A 19,666-nucleotide genomic window follows, 5' to 3' on the forward strand; every position below is an offset into this window, starting at 1 on the left:
CTGACAGCCAACGTGTTCCCAGGAGAGCCAGCAGGTGTGGTTCTGTGCTCCGAGTTAGGACAATGGGCTGTGGCTCTGACCATGGCACCGTGACCGTTGCTGTGTTTAGTGAATTGGTCCATTCATCTCAGCAGCTCCTTGACAGACGGGAGAGGTGGATGGAAATGGAAAAGAGAAGAATAGCGAGGGGCGAGGAGACGGTGTATGCCGAGACCCCAAGCTTAAACCCCACCCCAGCACTGCGGTGTAAGGTCCTGGCCCGAGCAAGCTCACTGCCCGAAGCTGAGAGGTGGAAAGAGAGGTGTAGCTTGCTTGGGAAAACGGGAGAGAGGCGGGTGGGAAGACCTGGCCATCCTGGGAAGAAACAGGAGCTAACGGGGAGGCCCAAGGCCTGATGCCCGCTCTGACTCACCCCGCTCTTCAGAGAAGCTGGAGACTTGCTGAAGTGTCAGCCCCAGCCTGAGTTTCCCAAGGGTGGAAAGGGGAGTTTCTTTATTTCTTTCTGTTTTGTTAAATCACTTTGAGATAGACCCTTACAAGCTGTTCACTTTGTAAGGTTTCACTCATACAGTGTTCAACCAGTGTACGTTTGCCACAAGCACCAGTGTCCCCAGTGGCCCTCCCATTACCCCCACCCCTCCCCCAGTCTGTCTCTATGGCAGGCACTTCTCTCTCTCTCTCTCTCTCTCTCTCTCTCTCTCTCTCTCTCTCTCTCTCTCTCTCTTTCTCTCCCCTTCTGGGCATTGTGGTTTGCAATACAGATACTGAAAGGTTGTTGTACCTTTTCCTACTTGCAACACTCAGTTCTTGGTCAGCTTGATTATTTCCAACTTGGAGAAGGGAGTTAGAAGTTTGTTCCTGGAACCACAGCAGTAGTTGCAAGCAGCCAAGGCAGGTTTGATCCTGGGCATCCCATATGCTCCCCCGAACACTGCTAGGAGTAACCCCTGAGCATCACCAGGTGTGACCCTCCACCCCCCTGCCAAAGAAGATCGTGCCTGATGGGCTTTAGATGTGTTGGCCAGAGCAAGAGGCAGACGCTCCCACTGCAGTGAGGCCTGGGCCCGTGAGGCTGGAGGAAGCAGGTGTTTGTTTGGGGGCCACACCCAGCATTTCATGGGGGCTTGCCCCCAGTGTGCTAAAGGAACTGTGCTGTGCTGGGGATTGAACCCAGGGCTAAGATATGTAAAACTGTCTCCCTGGTCCCATAGTTCAGATTTTAAATTTTTATGTACAGAGGTACTAATATTATATAAAATGATACATGCTACCCAAATCACACGTACATCTAGAGATACAAATCATTTATACAAATGCATAGATAAGAAACTTTTTAAAATTTTTTTATTAAACACCATGAGGTACAGTTATAGACTTACAAATTTTTGTGCTTGGGTTTCAGTTAATGATCGAGTATCCATCCCTCCATCAGTGCCCATTTTCCACCACTGATCCCAGTATCCCTCCCACCCGCCATCCCCCCCCATCCCACCCTGCCTCTGTGGCAGGGCATTCCCTTATGTTCTCTCTCTCCTTTTGGGTGCTGTGGTTTGCAAAAGAGGCAATGGGTGGCAATCATGTTTGGTCTATAGTCTACTTTCAGCATGCTTCTCCCATCCTGGGAGGATCCTCCAAACACCCTTTATTTGGTGCTTCCTTCTCTATCTGAGCTGCCTTTTCCCCTAGCATGTGCGGCTGGCCTCCAAGCCATGGAGTGAACCTCCTAGTATGATAAGAGACTTTTTAAGAAAACTAAGGAGAGGCGCTTGGTTTCCACCTTGAAATTCTTGGAATTGGGAGGGCAGAGTGAGAGGCCAGCAGGGAGGGCTTTTATTTGCTTTGCACGCGACCGACGCGGGTTCGATCTCTGGCATCCCATAGCATCCCCAAGCACCTCTAAGAGTAATTTCTGAGTGCAGAGCCAGGAGTAACCCTGAGCATCGCCGGCTGTGGTCCCTAAACAAACAGTAAAACACTTGAGATTGACAGAAGTGTTTGGCCTCCGGCCTGGCCTGGTGCAGTTCTTCGAGGTGGCCACGGTGGGGCAGCACTTCTCTGCTGTAGGAACCGCGGCGCTGCATCATTCTTCACTGCCACAAAATGTGCTTCTGAGACTTTGGCAAAAGCTCCAGAACCAGGCACACTTACTCAGAGATGCTCACCTCAGTGCTCCGAACAAATGAGCGCAGTGGAACATCACAGAAACGGGAGAAAAGTTGCTCCCCAGCGCCAGGCCCTCTTTAAAATGCAAACGGTTTAGTCTTTTAGTAATGAAGAAGAACTCGCGTGAAAGCAACACTTTCAGATGAATAAAATATCAAACTCACGATATTTTCTTTTATATCTCGTTGCATCGCTAATCATATAGACTTAGGAAAAAATGCTAAGTGTATGTGTCTGATAAGGTGGTTTTTGTTGTTAAATTTTTTTAAATATATAATTTAAAACTGTCTACAGGGGCTGAAGAGAGAGTACAGCAGGTTGGGCGCTTGCTTTGCGCATGTCTGACACAGGTTTGATCCCCGACATTCCCTATGGTTCCCTGAGCACTGTCACTGTCACTGTCCTCCCGTTGTTCATCGATTTGCTCGAGCTGGCCCAGTAACGTGTCCATTTTGAGACTTGTTGTTACTGTGTTTGGCATATCAAATACGTCACGGGTAGCTTGCTAGGCTTTGCTGTGTGGGCGAGATACTCTCAGTAGCTTGCCGTGCTCTCCGAGAGGGGCGGAGGAATTGAACCTGGCTCGGCCGGGCTGGCTGAGTGGAAGGCAAATGCCCTACTGCTGTGCTATCACTCCAGCCCGCCAGGAGTAATTCTTTTTTTTTTTTTTTTTTTAACTTTTGGGTCACACCCAGAGATGCTCAGAGGTTACTCCGGGATCTGCACTCAGGAATTTCTCCTGATGGTGCCCACACACCGCCTTTTTATTAGAAATTTACATTTTATCACCAACATAAAGTAAAGGCCCTCCCGTTGATCATCGATTTGCTCAAGCGGGCCCAGTATCGTCTCCATTGGAGACTTTGTTGTTACTGTGTCTGGCATCTCGAATACGTCACGGGGAGCTTGCCAGGCTCTGCCGTGCGGGCGAGATACTCTCGGTAGCTTGCCGGGCTCTCCGAGAGGGGCGGAGGAATCGAACTCGGGTCGGCCATGCTGGCTGCGTGCAAGCAAACGCCCTACCGCTGTGCTATTGTTCCAGCTTTTATCACCAACATAGAAGAAGAACATTGCTTAAATATTTTTATATCTTTACTAATATGGATAGAGTGATCTCAATTCTCATTTCTTCAGAAGTGCATTTATTTCAGACATAAATATAAATATATATTTATATACAATATATAAATATATACAATAGGTAAAGGTAAAGGCCCTCCCGTTGATCGTCGATTTGCTCGAGCGGGCCCAGTAACGTCTCCATTGGAGACTTTGTTGTTACTGTGTCTGGCATATCGAATACTCTCGGTAGCTTGCCGGGCTCTCCGAGAGGGGCGGAGGAATCGAACTCGGGTCGGCCATGTTGGCCGCTTGTAAGGCGAATGCCCTACCCGCTGTGCTATCGCTCCAATATATAAATATATAAAATATATACAATATATAATCACAGTCCTCCCGTTGTTCATCGATTTGCTCGAGCGGGCCCAGTAATGTCTCCATTGGGACACTTGTTACTGTGTTTGGCATATCAGATATGATACGTCATATGATACGCATATCAGATACGTCATGGGGAGCTTGCCAGGCTTTGCCATGCGGGCGAGATACTCTCGGTAGCTTGCCAGGCTCTTCGAGAGGGGCGGAGGAATCGAACTCGGGTTGCCCATATTGGCTGCGTGCAAGGCAAATGCCCTACCGCTGGGCTATCACTCTAGCCTGAGTGATAGAATGGTGGGTAGGTGCTTGCCTTGCAAGTGGCTGTTCCCATGTTTGGTCCCCGATACAATATATAATATTTTTATACAATATATAAAGCTGTCAACATTAGTTTTTTCCTCTTTATCATCCACAGTCAATGGTTGCTTTCTTCCTTCAATGCTTTATATGTTTGCTTTTCCTTTGCTGTGTCCTTTAGAATTTTTCTCTGAAATTGTATGCATTTGTTCCACTTCTCTGCGACTTCAGTACAGCCCCTGGCCGACTTGACATACGTGTATAACACATTGCTTAGGAAATGACTTATAAACTCTAAATGGTTGAACGTACACATGAATAAAGCCTCCTCAAGGGACTGGGGTCATATCTAGATGGACTGAGAACACGCTTTGCATGCAGAAGACTTAGGTCAGATCCCTGCCATCACATGGTCCCCTGAGAACTTCCTAGAGCTGCATCCAAGGCTGAACAAAGAGTAGCTCTTGACTTTTGAAAGTAACTAGGTCTAGTCCAAAGCAAAAACAGAAACAAAAGGATAGACTTTTCCTCCTATGGGGACTTTCCCTACACATTCAAGAGGGGAAATTCCTCTTTTTTGTTTTTGTTTTAACATTCCACATGTCCACTGGATGTGGAGAGGAGCTGGTGGGTTTAAAAATGCAATGTCATTTTGTATGAGCACAGTAAGAGATATATTGAGCTTAAAGTTTGGCTCTTCCTGGGGCCATCTTGCTATATAACCCAGACCGCGGTCCTCAGGCCATTTTAGTCTTTCCTAACCCCAGCAGGGTCCTTATTCAGTTACTTCTTTTTCGGGTCATGACAGAGTTTGTCCATGACCGTGCTCTTAACTTATAGTTAAGTATTTGGCACTTGGCCTGGCCCATTTCAATGCTAGGGTAGCTCACAGCTTGCCCTGGGTACGTACAGTCCCTGTATGTGACCCATATAGGGTCCATACAAATCGGGACCCTGCTTTTGGGGTGCTAGGAAGTAAAGGCAGCTGAGGTTTAAGTCAAGGAAATATGGATGGATGCCCAGGAGTAAATATTATTTTGGAGTCAATTAACTCCTATGTTACATAGCATAGCACGAACTATCTTCCTGTGTCTGTACAAAAATTGCTAAATAAACCAATAAAATGACATAAAGGAAAGAGAAAAGAATATAGCATTATTAGTGCTTGATGGATTGGGTGTGCCTCGGGGACACTGCTGTGGGAATAACTCAATAGGTCTAAGCTCCCTCTTGGAGGAGCAAGGACAACCCAGTGTTTTCCAACAATATGGGACGCCGGGGATGGAACCCAGGTCAGCTTTGTGCAAGGCAAATGGAGTGATTCCTGAGTGCAGAGCCAGGAGTAACCCCTGAGCATCTTCAGGTGCGCCCTGTCCCTCAGCCCCAAATAAACAAATAAACAAATCCGAATATCCCAGGGGCCTGGGGAGGTGGTGCCACGCTTCCGAGTTCACTTCTTGTACGCAGATCCACAGGCCAGGCCGGGTCTCTGGCATTGTGGGTGCAGCCCTCGTGGCTGAGGGAGCCGAAAGCCCGAACAGCACCTGGAGCTTTTCAAGGCCCCGAGGCGGGTATGGACCTCTGCAAGGGGCCCCTGAGCACCGCTGGGAGGCCTCCTCACCCCCAAATTTCAGCTAAACTTTTTCTATCGTTGTCTGTCTGGGTGCCACACCAGGCAGTTCTCGGGAGCTCCTCCTGGATGACTGTTTGGGAGTCACTCATGGAGGAGGGGCTGGAGCAGGGGGATCCCTCCCCCACCCCCACAGTGCTCCTTTTCAACCCAGGCCTGGAGGTGTTCCAGTCATTCCATCTCTCACCCAGGCCCCTTGCTGAGCTTTTTAAAGAAAGTATGTAACTTTCCTTCTTTTCTTCCTTTCCTTCCTTCCTTCCTTCCTTCCTTCCTTCCTTCCTTCCTTCCTTCCTTCTTTCCTTCCTCTCCCTTCCTTCTTTCCTTTCTTCCTATCTTCCTTCATTCTCTCTCTCTTACTTTTCTTTCTTTCTTTCTTTCTTTCTTTCTCTTCCTTCCTTCTCTTTTTCTTTCTTCCTTTTTCTTTCTTCCTTTTTTTCTTTTCTCTTTCTTTCCTTTCTCTTTCTTCCCCTCTTTCTGAGCTTTTTAAAGAAAATATGTAAGTTGCTGGCTTTCTTGCCTGCCTTTCTTTCTTTCTTCCTTTTCTTCTTTTTTCTTTCTTTCCTTTCTTTTTTCCTCTTTCTTTTTCTTTCTTTCTTTCTTTCTTTCTTTCTTCCTTTTCTTCTTTTTTCTTTCTTTCCTTTCTTTTTTCCTCTTTCTCTTTCTTTCTTTCTTTCTTTCTTTCTTTCTTGCTTGCTTGCTTTCTCGCTTTCTTGCTTTCTCGCTTTCTTTCTCTTTCATTCCCCCATACCCAGTGGTGCTCAGGACTTGCTTACTTTCGACTCAGGGGGCCATGGGACCCAGGTCCACATGCACAACGGAGTGCCCTGCCCACTGTACTATCACCCTGGCCCTAGTGTTTCCTTTCAATGTTTCTTTCTTGTTTGGGGGCCACACCCAACAGTGCTCAGGGCTTTCTCTTGGCTCTGTGCTCAGGGACCAAACTGGGTGCCAAGGACTGAACCTGGCCGCCTGCTTGCAAGGCAAGAGCCAAATCTGCTCTGGTCTAGTTTTCATTTTTTAATATAGAAAACGTATAGAGGATAAATGTCAATAAACAGTCTACAATGCTTTCGTCGGGCTGATTCTTGTATTTTTTTATTTTTTAAAAATAAGATGGCGTTGGGAGTAGAGATGCAGCTTGGGAACATCAGCCTTGCACAGATGAGGCCCTTGGCCTATGCTCAGCCCAGCACAACCTCCTCCCCCCCTGGCAGCCACCCCCGAGCACCGCCAGATCATAATGGGACATAATGGGACGTGATCATAATGGGACAGGGCCAGGGCTATAAAATTCGGAAAGCAAAGGACCAAAAGAGGAAAACAAAGCAAGGATCAGAGAGATAGTGCAACAGGTAACACCTGGCATGCTGCTGGTCCTGGGTTCAATTCCCAGCTCCACATATGGCCCCTTGAGCACAAAGCCAGGAGTAGCCCCTGAGCACTGGAGGGTGTGGCCCAAGCCCTGACCCTACAGGACATTGAAAAGCAAATGCGACCTTCCTTTCTCTATCTCCTTCCTTCCCTGTCTCCCTGACTCAACACTATTCATATATTCATGAGATTGGAGACAATTTTCCCAGGAAACGTTGCACCCCAAGATTGAGAGCAGCATTTCCAAGAACAGACTTCTGTCTTTTCCAGAGAATTTGAAGCAGGATCCACGCTGCCATTTGATTGCTTGTGTTAAATGTGGCGAGGGGGGCTGGAGAGATAGCACAGAGGGTAGGGCGTTTGCCTTGCACATGGCCGACCTGGGTTCGATTCCCAGCATCCCATATGGTCCCCTGAGCACCGCCAGGAGTAAGTCCTGAGCGCAGAGCCAGGAGTAACCCTTGTGCATCACCAGGTGTGACCCCAAAAGCAAAAAAATAAATAAAAATAAATTTAAGAAATAAATGTGGTGAGGGACTCCAAGGCCAAGTGATGCCTTAACACCTTTCGGCTCGAACAGTGGATCAAAGTGCTTTTCACTTTCACACAATGAAGTGGCCGGAGGCGAGGGCTGTAGGAGCAGAGAGAACTTTCCAGGCCTGCCAGCTGCCTTTCAGACTCACTGAGGCCCACTTAACAAAACCAAACTCAGCCTAGCGATGCCACGGGACCCCTTAAGACGTTGATTTACCGTCTTCACACACATTGAAAAGTATGTTACACATATAGGTCTCTATGCTGAAGAAAATATCTAACTTTTAAAGAATGTCGTAAAATATTTCCATATGTACATTCTATCAAAGTGCTTCTCCCCCGAATACGGTTGAAAGGAAATACCCAGGGCATGAGGCCCATCAGAGCCGATGGCTCCAGTTGTGGTTTTCAGATGCCCTAACAAGCTTCTGCCCAGAACTAATGGGATCCAGCTTGGCACTGCTGGCGACGTGAGTGCTGGTGCGTGCAGGGCCCCTGACAAAGAGAAAAGGTTTCTGTGGCACAGAACTTAATATAGGAGAGAGATCAGTTAACCGCGGGGTGCATTGCCTACATTATCGCTTGTCTTTAATCATTCGGAACGCGAGTCTCCATGCACTTGGCCTCTCAGGGGAGCAGGAGGGGTCATGTCTGCGGGGACAGCCCTCGGCACTTCAATGGACCCTGCAGGCCTCTGGGCTCAGGAGAGCTGACCGAGGCCTTTATTTATACTTTTCTGCTTTCTGTATTGGGGGCCATGGTGGTGGTCTCGGGGCTCACCCCTGGTGATTACAAGGCTCTGGCCGCTGCAGGACAAATGCCTTTCACCGGACTGTTCAGCCCCATCAGACCTTTTCCAGGCGAGGCGACAGATTGGAAAGGTTCAAGCCTGCTGCCACCTGGTTAGCTGATGATGGACCCACAATTTAGACCCATACTTTCCTAATATCCAGTTCCTTGACGTTTAGCACGTTGGTGAAAAGGCACTTCAAGCTCCATCTCTGAGAGACAGTCAGGAGAGCTGGTTAAAAGGTAAGTTCTGGGGGCCAGAGAGGATAATGAGTAGGGTGCTTATCTTGCATGCAGCCAAGCCGGGATTGATCCCTGGCACCCTGGATGTTCTCCTGAACACCACCAGGAATCGTTCCTGAGTGCAGAGCCAGGAAGAACTCTGAGCATCCTTGGGTGGGACCCAGAAAACAAAAGCAATTTTTTTTTTTTTTTTTTTTTTTGCTTACACCTGGTGATGCTCGGGGGATGCTCCTGGCTCTGCACTCAGGAATTACTCCTAGTGGTGCTCAGGGGACCATATGGGACGTTGGGAATTGAACCCAGGTTGGTCGCGTGCAAGACAAACGCCCTACCCGCTGTGCTATCACTCCAGCCCCCAAGAGCAATTTCTTGGTCTGACTTTCACTCTGATTGAGCAAGTCTTCCAGGGGGCTCAGAAATCTGCCCCTGAATCATTTTCCCGCAGATTCCTGGGTGAACGTGAAATGTGAGAAGCACCTAGTGCCTTGACCTCTCTGTCCCTGCACCATCACTTCCTGAGGCCACATGAAGTGAGGCGGGGCCCGCAGAGCACACAGGGCAGGACACTTGCCTTATCTAGACTCAATCCCCAGCACCACAGCTAGTCCTCTGAGCACCCCTAGGAGTGGTAACTGAGAGCCACAAGTAATACGTTTTAGATGCCGTGAGAAAAATAATGAAATTTTCATGAGTCTTAAAGGAAAAAAATCTACAAATTTCTGTTCAAGAAACCAAATCCTGTCTCTAAGTGTCCGAGGCGGGGGTGGGCCGTGAGAAAAAATAATGAAATTTTCATGAGTCTAAAAGGAAAAAATCTACAAATTTCTGTTCAAGAAACCAAATCCTGTCTCTAAGTGTCCGAGGCGGGGGTGGGCTGGAGGTAGAGGGTAAGGTGCTTGCCTTGCATGGGCTAGATCCCCAGCACCTCATATGGTCCCCCAGGTACCACTAGGATATTCCTGAGCATGGAGCCAAGAATAAGCCGAGCAGTGGGGTATGGCCCCCAAACCAAAAGCTAGCGTCTGTGCGGTTGCTGTCACTCCCATTTAATGTATTTTACAAGTGATAAGACAGCCTGTGTGTGTGTGTGTAGGGGGGGGGGGGGGGAAACACACCAAGCTATGCTCAGGGCTCACGCCTAATGGGGCTTGGAGATCAGATGTGGTACTGGGTGTTTAAACCCGAATGGACTGCTTGCAAACAAGTGTCCTACTGGCTATCCTCTGTCCCTGATTATCACTTCCTTGAGAGCCTCCCATAACCTCCATGAGGTTCCTTTTCTTAGTTTCCTAGCTCTGTATACTTTCTTGTCCAAATTGTGCAATTCAAAACAATTGTGTCCTCATTTGTTTTCCTCTAATGTGCCTTGAAAACAAGGAAATTCTGCTTTTTTTTTTTTAAACAAGGAATACTGCATTAACATTAGCATTTTCTGGAAACCAGTAGCAGTTTCTGGAACAAAATAGTGTCTAATAAATACTGATTGGGTCAATTACTGAAAGCAAAATATAGAATGCATAGTAAAATTATTTACACCTTTCCACTTAATCACGAAAATTTAAGATGTTCTTAAGGGGCGTGGAATAGTACAGCAGATAGAGTACTTGTCTTGCACACGGCTGGCCTGAGTTCAGTCCCCAGCATTCCATGTGGTCCCCCAAGCACCACTAGGAGTCATTTCTAAGTGCAGAGCCAGGAGTTACCCCTGAGCATGCTGGGTTTGGCCCCAAAACAAAACCCAAAAAAACTCACTTTCCACGGAATACTGGTTTGTGAGGGCTCATGGACCCAACAGTATCATATTTAGGGGTTGAGATGTAGCTCGGTGGTAAACTGCATCCCTTGAGTGATTGAGGCTTGAACTTGATCCCACCAAAATGCAGACGTTTATTCAATTGTGATAAGCTATTAACACTTAGCTGCCTTGAAAAAAAGCGGGTTTTATAGGTTTTGCTTGGTTATAAATCAAATTTTAAATAGCCGTGTCATCAGACACACACACACACACACACACACACACAGGCCCTGAGCACCACTAGGTATGTCCCCAAACCCCTCCAAGATTCTTTTTCTCAGTCAAGATGGCTTTACAGTAGTCATTTAATAATTATGGAACTCTTTCCAGAAATAAACTTACAGAAAAATCAAAATACACAGCCCTGCATCCCAATGACTCCATTGTACAGTTTAATTAGGAAATACAGTTCAGATCAATCTGCACATAGCCTCCACCACCAATATTCTGGGAGTCCAAGCTGTAAATCATTAGCCACATACTCTAAGTATGTTATTACACTGCTGAAACTTGATTCTCATATTTAAACATATGGAGAGTTTCTGCTTCTAAGGGCCAAAGACCCCTCCTCCCCACCAATCTAATAGAATTTATAAGCAATTCAATGCAAGGAGAAATACTAGACTTGAAAGAGAAACCACTGACTACATTCACATGTCTTTTAGGAGCTTGTCAAGACTTTTAAGTCATACAGAGAACTGGATCCAATAAGTTTGGTCTTTTTGTCTTCAACAGGCAAAATCCAGAAGTAACAGAATTAATTTTGGTCTGCTGGCCAGTTTCGACCGAGTTCGCACCCATCGAAGCTCTTCTGGACTCACGCTGGCACCCGGGGCTCCGTGCAAGGGAGGGAACTGGCGGGGCTGCCTGTGGAGTTGTGGAGGGAACCCTCATATGGCAGAGCCCTCTTCAAGGCTGCTCTGGCCACCTACGCCTTTCTCTACCACCTGAGGATCGAGTCAACCCTGAGACAGGAAGGGGCCTCGCCAACTATGGAGCAATGTGAGAGCCAACAATGAGAATGTCATAGCACAGAGGACTGAAACACTTAGGAAACGCTGTTAACTCCAACAACTCAATTTATTTATTTAGGCTTTTTGGGTCATACCCAGCAATGCACAGGGGTTACTCCTGGCTTTACACTCAGGAATTACTCCTGGTGGTGCTCGGGGAACCATATGGGATGCTGGGAATCGAACCCGGGTCAGCCGCGTGCAAGGCAAACGCCCTACCCACTGTGCTATCACTCCAGCCCCGAATAACTCAATTATTATACCTCAATATGCAGCTACTCAAATAATTTTTCAAAAGAAATGTTCATAGGAAGATGTTCTCAATTTTGATTTAAAATGACTACCTTGGAACTGGACCGATAGTGCATTTGCCTTGCCAACCCAGATTCGTCTAGGGACCCCCGAGCCCCTCAAGCCTGCCAGGAGTAACCATTACCCAAAACAAAAACACCAGTCTACCTTATGCTAGAAAATGGGTTAAAATGATCATCTGTGAACTGAAATAAAAGTTTTGCATTCTATCTTCCCATTACCTTCAAATTGTCTACAAAGATATTAACATTTTAAATTCAAAAAACAAAACATTCAACTTTTTTTTTCTTTTTGGGTCACACCCGACGATGCACAGGGGTTACTCCTGGTTCTGCACTCAGGAATTACTCATGGCAGTGCTCAGGGGACCAAATGGGATGCTGGGAATCGAACCCGGGTCGGCTGTGTGCAAGGCAAACACCCTACCCACTGTGCTATTGCTCCAGCTCCAAAACATTCAACTTCTTGCATGTAAAAAAGTATTCAACTTTTGTTTTTGTCAGTACCTTGGTTCCTTCATCTATAATCAAGAAGTCACAGTTATGCCATTTGCCTTACATGCAGGCAACCTGGGTCAGGACCCTGGCACCCCATATGGTCCCGAGTACTGTCAGGAGTAACCCCTGAGCATCACCGGGTGTGACACAGAAAGAAAAAGTCACAGGTTGGTGGCAGGACTCAAGGATATGAAGTGTCAAGTACAGGCAAATCTAGTATTAATTTAGTATTACAAAGATGCTATCAAGTATTATTAAAAACAAATTCTGAACTGCCTAAACTCAAATGTCAATTCATTTTGCGAGGCCTTTCCTTCCCTGGAAAAAAAAAACCCAAAATTACTTAAGTTTTGTTTACTAAGAACCAGTTAGCTGGCAGTATGGTACGACAAAAAGTTAAGAGCCCAGGAACTCTTGAACTTCCTAAGAATAAACACTCATGTTTCATCAGGCGTGGAAGAGCGAAATGATGCCTAAATTGAGGGAAGGGATCGATTAAATCCCATCGACCAACAATCTCCAATTACTCAGGAAAGGATTTAAAACCACAGGAGTCTCCGAATATTAAAGAGAAACAACCAATATACTAACAAATTCAACAGAAATGACAGAACAAGCCTTTTGATTTTATTCTTCAAAAACGCTTCATTGATTTATTTTGCTTTCTGGCTCTGTGCTTGTGCCTTCAACACTTTCACGACGATTTTCTGCTCCTCAATAAGGAAAGCGCGCTTGATCCTAGGAGGAAGACAAAATTGCAAAAAAGTGAACATCACAGATTTAACACAGGACAGAAACAGTACCATAGAAACAACTTTCACTTAATCTGATTTCTTTATTATGATCTAACATTAATAGTATATGGTGCATAAAATGTCTTTAAAGTTGTAACCACTGAACTGACAACTTTCAGGGAAAAGCCCCCTGCTCTATCTAAATAAAAGGAATGATTCCAGTTTCATACATCTGGAAGAATGTGCATTTTCTGGACTCTGAACCACCAGTGAGACCAAGTGCATCTTAAAGCCCCCCACAATTCACCAGCAAAGTTTCCACTCATTAATATTCAGCAAGTGTTCATTAGCATCTGTTAAAATCAAAGCTACTTCCAAAGATGAGAAATAATCCTTGAGCACCACCAGGTTTGGTTCCAAACCAAACCACTGCTCTACACAGTTGCCAGGGCAACAGCACAGAGGGTAGGTTGCTTGCCCTGCACAGGGCCAGTCAGGGTTGGATCCTGGGCAACCTGTGCCCTGACCCACCCCCACATCCCCCCAGGACGGATCTGAGCACAGAGCCAGGATCTGAGCACTATTTTGAGCTCCATCACTTGTTCTAGCCCCCAAACCCAACAACAAAATAAATCAAAACCCAGGCAGGAGGGTCAGTGCTCCAGTACAAGTGCCCTGCACACAGCCAACCTGGATCTGAGCCCCCAGCCCAGAGCCCAGGGGAGCTGTGTGCAGGTGGGTGGAGCTTACCCTGTCACCTGGGATCTGACGGGGGCCCCAGAGAACAAAGTACGATGGGGAGACCCTAAAGCGAAAACCAAGGCAACCCCCCTAAAACATTTCTTAAAAGATAGATCAGACCCTTCCTACCATAGCTAACTTTCCAGGTTACTCTGCAGGTTCAAACCCAATCTCTGGGAGCCAAGAAAGCTGCATCCAAGGCCAACTGCGAATTTGAGAGCCACAACCTTTTCATCCTGGACGCCCCACTCAACTTCCTTCCTCATTCCCTAGTTCACACCCACAAAGTGTCCCACAGAACCACCCCTTGCTCCCACTGCCCCCCACCTCAACCTTTCATTCAACTTTCTCATCATTCAGCCAGCCTTCACCTCAACCACCACCCCCAGCTACTTCAAAGAAATCTCTCCCGGAAACTTTTTTCACCTATTATTTCATAGAATGTATTTTGCCTGGGTATCAATGTAAATAGTCCTACAGTTTTCTGTAAAGCAGCATGAACATACAAACTCTGGTGTCAGGTTAGGTTTATACTCAGCGCACAGAAGAGAAACGGTTCTAGTCCTCATCTTTACGTAAAAGAACGTCACCCCCTTGCCAGACCTGTCTGGCCACACCAAGCGTTCCTACAACCTGCCCACCAGGGCCTTCCCACGCCTGGCTCCTACTAGCTCCACCAGACCACACAGATCCATTCCGTCCCTGCAACGCTCTCCACTCACTCAGTGGAGCAAAGCTCCAGCACTCTCTGACCTGCTCCCCCACAAGGCAAAGTTCTTATAATTCCTCAATCTGGCATGAAGACACTAATCATATTTTAGGGAAATTAATATGAACCAATACCTTTTCCTAAAGCGTACACTGCACCAACTACTCCTAGTTAATTAAGGAGTCACTTGGAATGTTTTACAGTTAGACACGCAGAGACAACACACATTGGGCAAGAGACGCAGGGCCCAATCCTGAGAACAAAAACGCTCGTCTGATCAAATAGTCGTATCTACCTGTCTCGGACACACTTGGCACACATGGATCCGCCATAGGCCCGGCTGACATGCTTTTTTGTTTTAGACAGCCGCTTCAGAACTTTAGGTCTCACTGCCCGGACCTGCAGAAAGAAACCGTTACGGTTAGATGCTGGAACATTAAAAACAAACAAAGCCTGCCCATGCCTAAGTGCAAACATTGGAAGTAGAGAGTACGGTTTATCAGACATCTTGTATTTTTTCACTTCAGTTTTTGTTGCAGAACCCGGGGAGAGGTCTACACTGCATAAGCTCAAGCCTTTGGGCTGGATCACCTGGACTTTTCAAACATGGAACTAGGCAGCGGCAAAGGGGAAACAGCAGGTGGGCAAGGTCACAGCCCAAGGGGCCTGCACAAGCCCTGCAGCCTCCCTCCTGGCAAGGAGCACCACGGGGTGTGGCCCCAGGAAGCAGAGGGATGCTGGAGACTGAACCCACGTGGGCCTCGTGCTGTACTATTGCCCGCATTCCCCAAAACGTCCCCCTTCCTGATCCTGTTCATAGATGCAATCATTCTCAGTTCCAGGGGGGACCTCTCCCACATTCACTCCCTCATACAGGGGTTAAGTCCTTGGACTATGCCCAGCCCAAGAAATCACTTACTCCTCGAAGCCGGCCGGGGCACACGCCACACGCGGACTTCGGGGCCTTCCCAACCTTTTTGGTATACAGGTAAACGATTCTGTTTCCAGGGGTTCGGGACCTGTACAAGGGAGAGAACCAGAAGAGGGTGACCGGACGGCCCCACGCGGAGGAGGAAGGAGCCACCTACTTCAGAAGGGCAGAAATACTCACAGCCGGGTTTTGTTGGAGGCGGTGTTGTAGGAGAGCCGACGGCGGTATGTCAAACGCTGCACCATCCTGAAGGCCTGACCGAGGAGGGAAAGAAACTGCCTTAGGCCTAACTCAGACGGGAACATGGCATCGCATTATTGATGCGTCATCCGTCTATGTACGGATGATATGCACACACGGCCTTCCATGAAGGATTGTGCACAAACGACTCACACACACACACACACACACACACACGGCCTTCCATGAAGGATTGTGCACAAACGATTCTCACACACACACACACACCCCGCATTCCATAGAGGACCGTGCACAAACGATTGCACTTAGGGAAGGAAACCATGCGTGACGGGATGGGCGTCTAGCAGAAGGGGAGCACCGCATCGTGCATGCACCATGCATGCATGCGGTCAGTTCTCGGCCCCCAGTCCCGACTTCAGGGAATTCCTCGGGGCCGGCTCCGAGAAACACCCTCGTCCCATCCCGACCTGGAGCTGCGGGGCTCCGGGCGGCGGTCGCGACCGCCACGGCCACCCCGAGGGCCCGTCCCGCCTCCCCCAAACCCCATGTCCAGACTCTGGGCCCGGGCCCGGGCCCGGGCGTGCGGCGCGAGGAGAACTTCGCGGGCATCGCGGCGGCCCGGCGCGGCACCGGGTGTCTGTCTCCGAACGCCAGGGCCCGGCTGCGAGCCCATCATCGGGGCTGTCCGGCGCCATCGGCCAAGGGGCGGCTCCCCACTAACCCGCGTCTGGAACCTCCACCCCAGGCCGGCTCAACGCCGGCGACCCCGAGCGCCCGGCGCCCGCAACGCTCCGGATGGCGGCCGATTGGAAGGGGAAACGCAGAGGAGAAGGAGGAAAGCCGCCATACCTCGAAGACACCGTCCCGGAAGAGGAAGGAGGGAGCGTTTCCGAGTTCAGAAGTCAACAGCGCCTGCGCGAGACAGGAAGTGACCTCATCAGGAGGCCCTTTGGTGGCGAGGGCGCCGCCATGTTGTACGGAAGCCCCGCGGCGGGCGGGGATGCATGATGGCGCCACGTTGTACGGAAGCCTCGTGCCGCCCTCTCAGGGCTCGCGCCCGCCGAGAGCCTGTGCGGTGACAAGGAGCCGTCCGGGTCACAGGCGCCCCCGAGCTAGCCCGTCACTCTCGCGCGTGGACGTCACGTGGCCGGAAGCGCGCGGGCCTGGCGTGGGACGGCGTGAAGCCCGATGGTCACGCCGCCGTCGGAGGAGCGCGACCCCGTCTGTCGCGCGCGGCCCGTGCTCCAGGGCGGGTGGCGCGCCCGTCAGCAGAGCTGGGCCTGTCACGGCACTTGCCGGCGCTCGGCCGGGCGCCATCCTGTCCGCCCCCGCCACCCCCCACCCCGTCCCGTCGGGCCACGTCCCCGGGAGTGAGGGGGGCTCAGGGGTGAGGGGGTCTTGAGTGAATGGGGGCTCTGGGGTGAGGGGATCTCTGGAGTGAGGGGGGCTCTAGGGTGAGGGGGATTCTGGAGTGAGGGGGTCTCCGGAATGAGGGGGATCTCTGGAGTGAGGGGTTCTCTGGAATGAGGGGGGCTCTAGGGTGAGGGGGATTCTGGAGTGAGGGGGGTCTCTGGAATGAGGGGGATCTCTGGAGTGAGAGGGGGTCTCTGGAGTGAGGGGTTCTCTGGAATGAGGGGGACTCTAGGGTGAGGGGGATTCTGGAGCGAGAGGGGGTCTCTGGAGTGAGGGGGATCTCTGGAGTGAGGGGGATCTCTGGAGTGAGAGGGGGTCTCTGGATGAGGGGGATCTCTGGAGTGAGAGGGGGTCTCTGGAGTGAGAGGGGGGTCTCTGGAGTGAGGGGTTCTCTGGAATGAGGGGGGCTCTAGGGTGAGGGGGATTCTGGAGCAAGAGGGGGTCTCTGGAGTGAGAGGGGGGTCTCTGGAGTGAGGGGGGTCTCTGGAGTGAGGGGGGTCTCTGGAGTGAGGGGTTCTCTGGAATGAGGGGGGCTCTAGGGTGAGGGGGATTCTGGAGCGAGATGGGTTCTCTGGAGTGAGGGGGATCTCTGGAGTGAGAGGGGGTCTCTGGAGTGAGGGGGATCTCTGGAGTGAGAGGGGGTCTCTGGAGTGAGAGGGGGGGGTCTCTGGAGTGAGGGGATCTCTGGAGTGAGGGGATCTCTGGAGTGAGAGGGGATCTCTGGAGTGAGGGGGGGGTCTCTGGAGTGAGAGGGGGTCTCTGGAGTGAGGGGGATCTCTGGAGTGAGAGGGGGTCTCTGGAGTGAGAGGGGGGGTCTCTGGAGTGAGGGGATCTCTGGAGTGAGAGGGGATCTCTGGAGTGAGAGGGGGGTCTCTGGAGTGAGAGGGGGTCTCTGGAGTGAGAGGGGGTCTCTGGAGTGAGAGGGGGGTCTCTGGAGTGAGGGGGATCTCTGGAGTGAGAGGGGGGCTCTGGAGTAAGGGGGGCTCTGAGGTGAGGGCGCCTCTGGGGTGAGGGGATCTCTGGGGTGAGGGGTCTCTGGAATCACGGGGTCTCTGGAGTGAGGATCTCTGGGGTGATGAGTCTCTGAAATGAGGAGGTCTCTAAAATGCGGGGAAGGGGATCGGGTCTCTTTGTTGTTCCACAGGCAACTTGGCCTGTGAGAGAGTGATACTAGATAGCACCCCCACAGCTCAGGTTACTCTCAGAGCTCCCAGACCTCTATGACCCATCCGCCTCCCACTGCATTCGTGTCTTGGTGCCGTCTGGAAGGTTCTGTTGTCTGCATTGTTGTCTTCTGGAAGGTTGTGGTGGCTGCTTGGTTGCCTTCTGGAAAGTTCAGGCATCTTCAGGGGTCACTCCTGGAGGTTGGTTACCAGGTGGGTACGTGGTGGCAGATGGGTTCTTAGAGGCGCTGTCTCAGAAAGTACTGAAAACTAAATAAATACTAAAATTTAAAAAATTACAAAATACATAAGTACCGCTGTATCATTGTCATCCTTTTGTTCATTGATTTACTTGAGCGGGCGCAGTAATGTCTCCATTAGTCCCAGCCCTGAAATTTTAGCAGCCTCTTTTCTTAATGCTGCCATATTGGAGCTCTTTCAGGATCAGGGGAATGAGACCCGTTATTGTTACTCTTTTTGGCATATCGAATACGCCACGGGGAGCTTGCTAGGCTCTGCCATGCAGGCAGGATACTCTCAGTAGCTTGCCGGGCTCTCCGAGAGGCCGGGCTCTTCAGGAAAAACTGAAAAACTATAGACGTATTTTTATTAAAGCGGCATCTAAAAAGTAAGCTTCTAAGATAGGGGCTCTTAAATTTTTTCTTTAATATATAAAATAGGCATATGTGGGCTGGAGCAATAATACAGTTGACCTGATAGGAGCTTGCTTCACTCCACTGAACAGGTTCAATACCCATCACCAAATACAGTTTCCCCTAGCCCCACCAGGAAGGATCCCCTTCCCCATGCCCCTGCCCCTCCCCAAAAAAAAAACAAGAAAAGGAAAAAGTCATACAAGCAATAGCACAGCGGGTAGGGCGTTCGCCTTACAAGCAGCCAACATGGCCGACCCGAGTTCGATTCCTCCGCCCCTCTCGGAGAGCCCGGCAAGCTACCGAGAGTATTGGATATGCCAGACACAGTAACAACAAAGTCTCCAATGGAGACGTTACTGGGCCCGCTCGAGCAAATCGACGATCAACGGGAGGGCCTTTACCTTTTACCTTAATCATAAAGTCAAAAGCAAAAAATTTAAAGCCAATGAAGCAGTTTAAGAAGCTAGGTTCTAAGAGACTGAGCAGAAATTGTGTGCTTTTTTTTCCATCTGCCGTGAACTCAAATAGCGCCACTTGTGCCCTACTCTGTTGACTAAAGCTATGACAGACCTATCTAGATTAAAAGACAGATGGCATATATCCTCACCTTACGAAGAACTGAATATCAAGTTTTGGGGGTTGGAGAGGTCTCCCAAGCAGTGCTCAATGGACCTTGGGGCCATTCCCTGATTTGATCAACCGGGCATCATAGTATTCCTATTTTGCTTTTTCTGGAATGTTCTTCCGCTGGATAGCTGCATGGTTCATTCTCACTTTCTTGCGTCTTTGCTTAAGGCCGGTTGTTCAGGGTCTCCTGATATCCCCATTTCATTACACACTCCTATCCGACATTTGCATTCCTCATTCCCACTATCTAGTTCTGTTTTTTTTTAACTGCATTTCACTCTGCTGTATATTATTTATGTACTTGCTTATTTATTTTATTTGTTGTTTGTATCCATTATAACTGTGCTTTACAAGTAGGGAGTTTTCTCAGTCTGTGTGCATATATGATGGATATATTTTTGCTTTCAAGT

At 49.3% G+C, this 19,666-nt stretch overlaps 1 protein-coding gene across 2 annotated transcripts; it reads right to left on the reverse strand.

Annotated features, from left to right (window-relative positions):
• Positions 1-12,688: 12,688 nt before the first annotated feature.
• On the reverse strand, positions 12,689-16,289 carry RPL34 (ribosomal protein L34). Of its 2 annotated transcripts, none has more exons than XM_056114110.1 (5): positions 16,247-16,289; positions 15,377-15,450; positions 15,185-15,284; positions 14,561-14,664; positions 12,689-12,819 (listed from the first exon to the last, which is right to left on the reverse strand). In XM_056114110.1, the coding sequence occupies exons 2-5, from the start codon at positions 15,439-15,441 to the stop codon at positions 12,735-12,737; spliced, it is 354 nt and encodes a 117-aa protein (XP_055970085.1). In that variant the 5' UTR covers positions 15,442-15,450; positions 16,247-16,289; the 3' UTR covers positions 12,689-12,734. The 2 variants fall into 2 exon arrangements, with proteins under 2 accessions (XP_055970085.1, XP_055970086.1); XM_056114111.1 differs by having other exon boundaries at positions 16,119-16,257.
• Between the last annotated feature and the right edge of the window lie 3,377 nt (positions 16,290-19,666).

Source organism: Sorex fumeus, unplaced genomic scaffold, assembly GCF_029834395.1.
Source record: "Sorex fumeus unplaced genomic scaffold, SorFum_2.1 ptg000024l, whole genome shotgun sequence".
NCBI lineage: Eukaryota > Metazoa > Chordata > Mammalia > Eulipotyphla > Soricidae > Sorex > Sorex fumeus.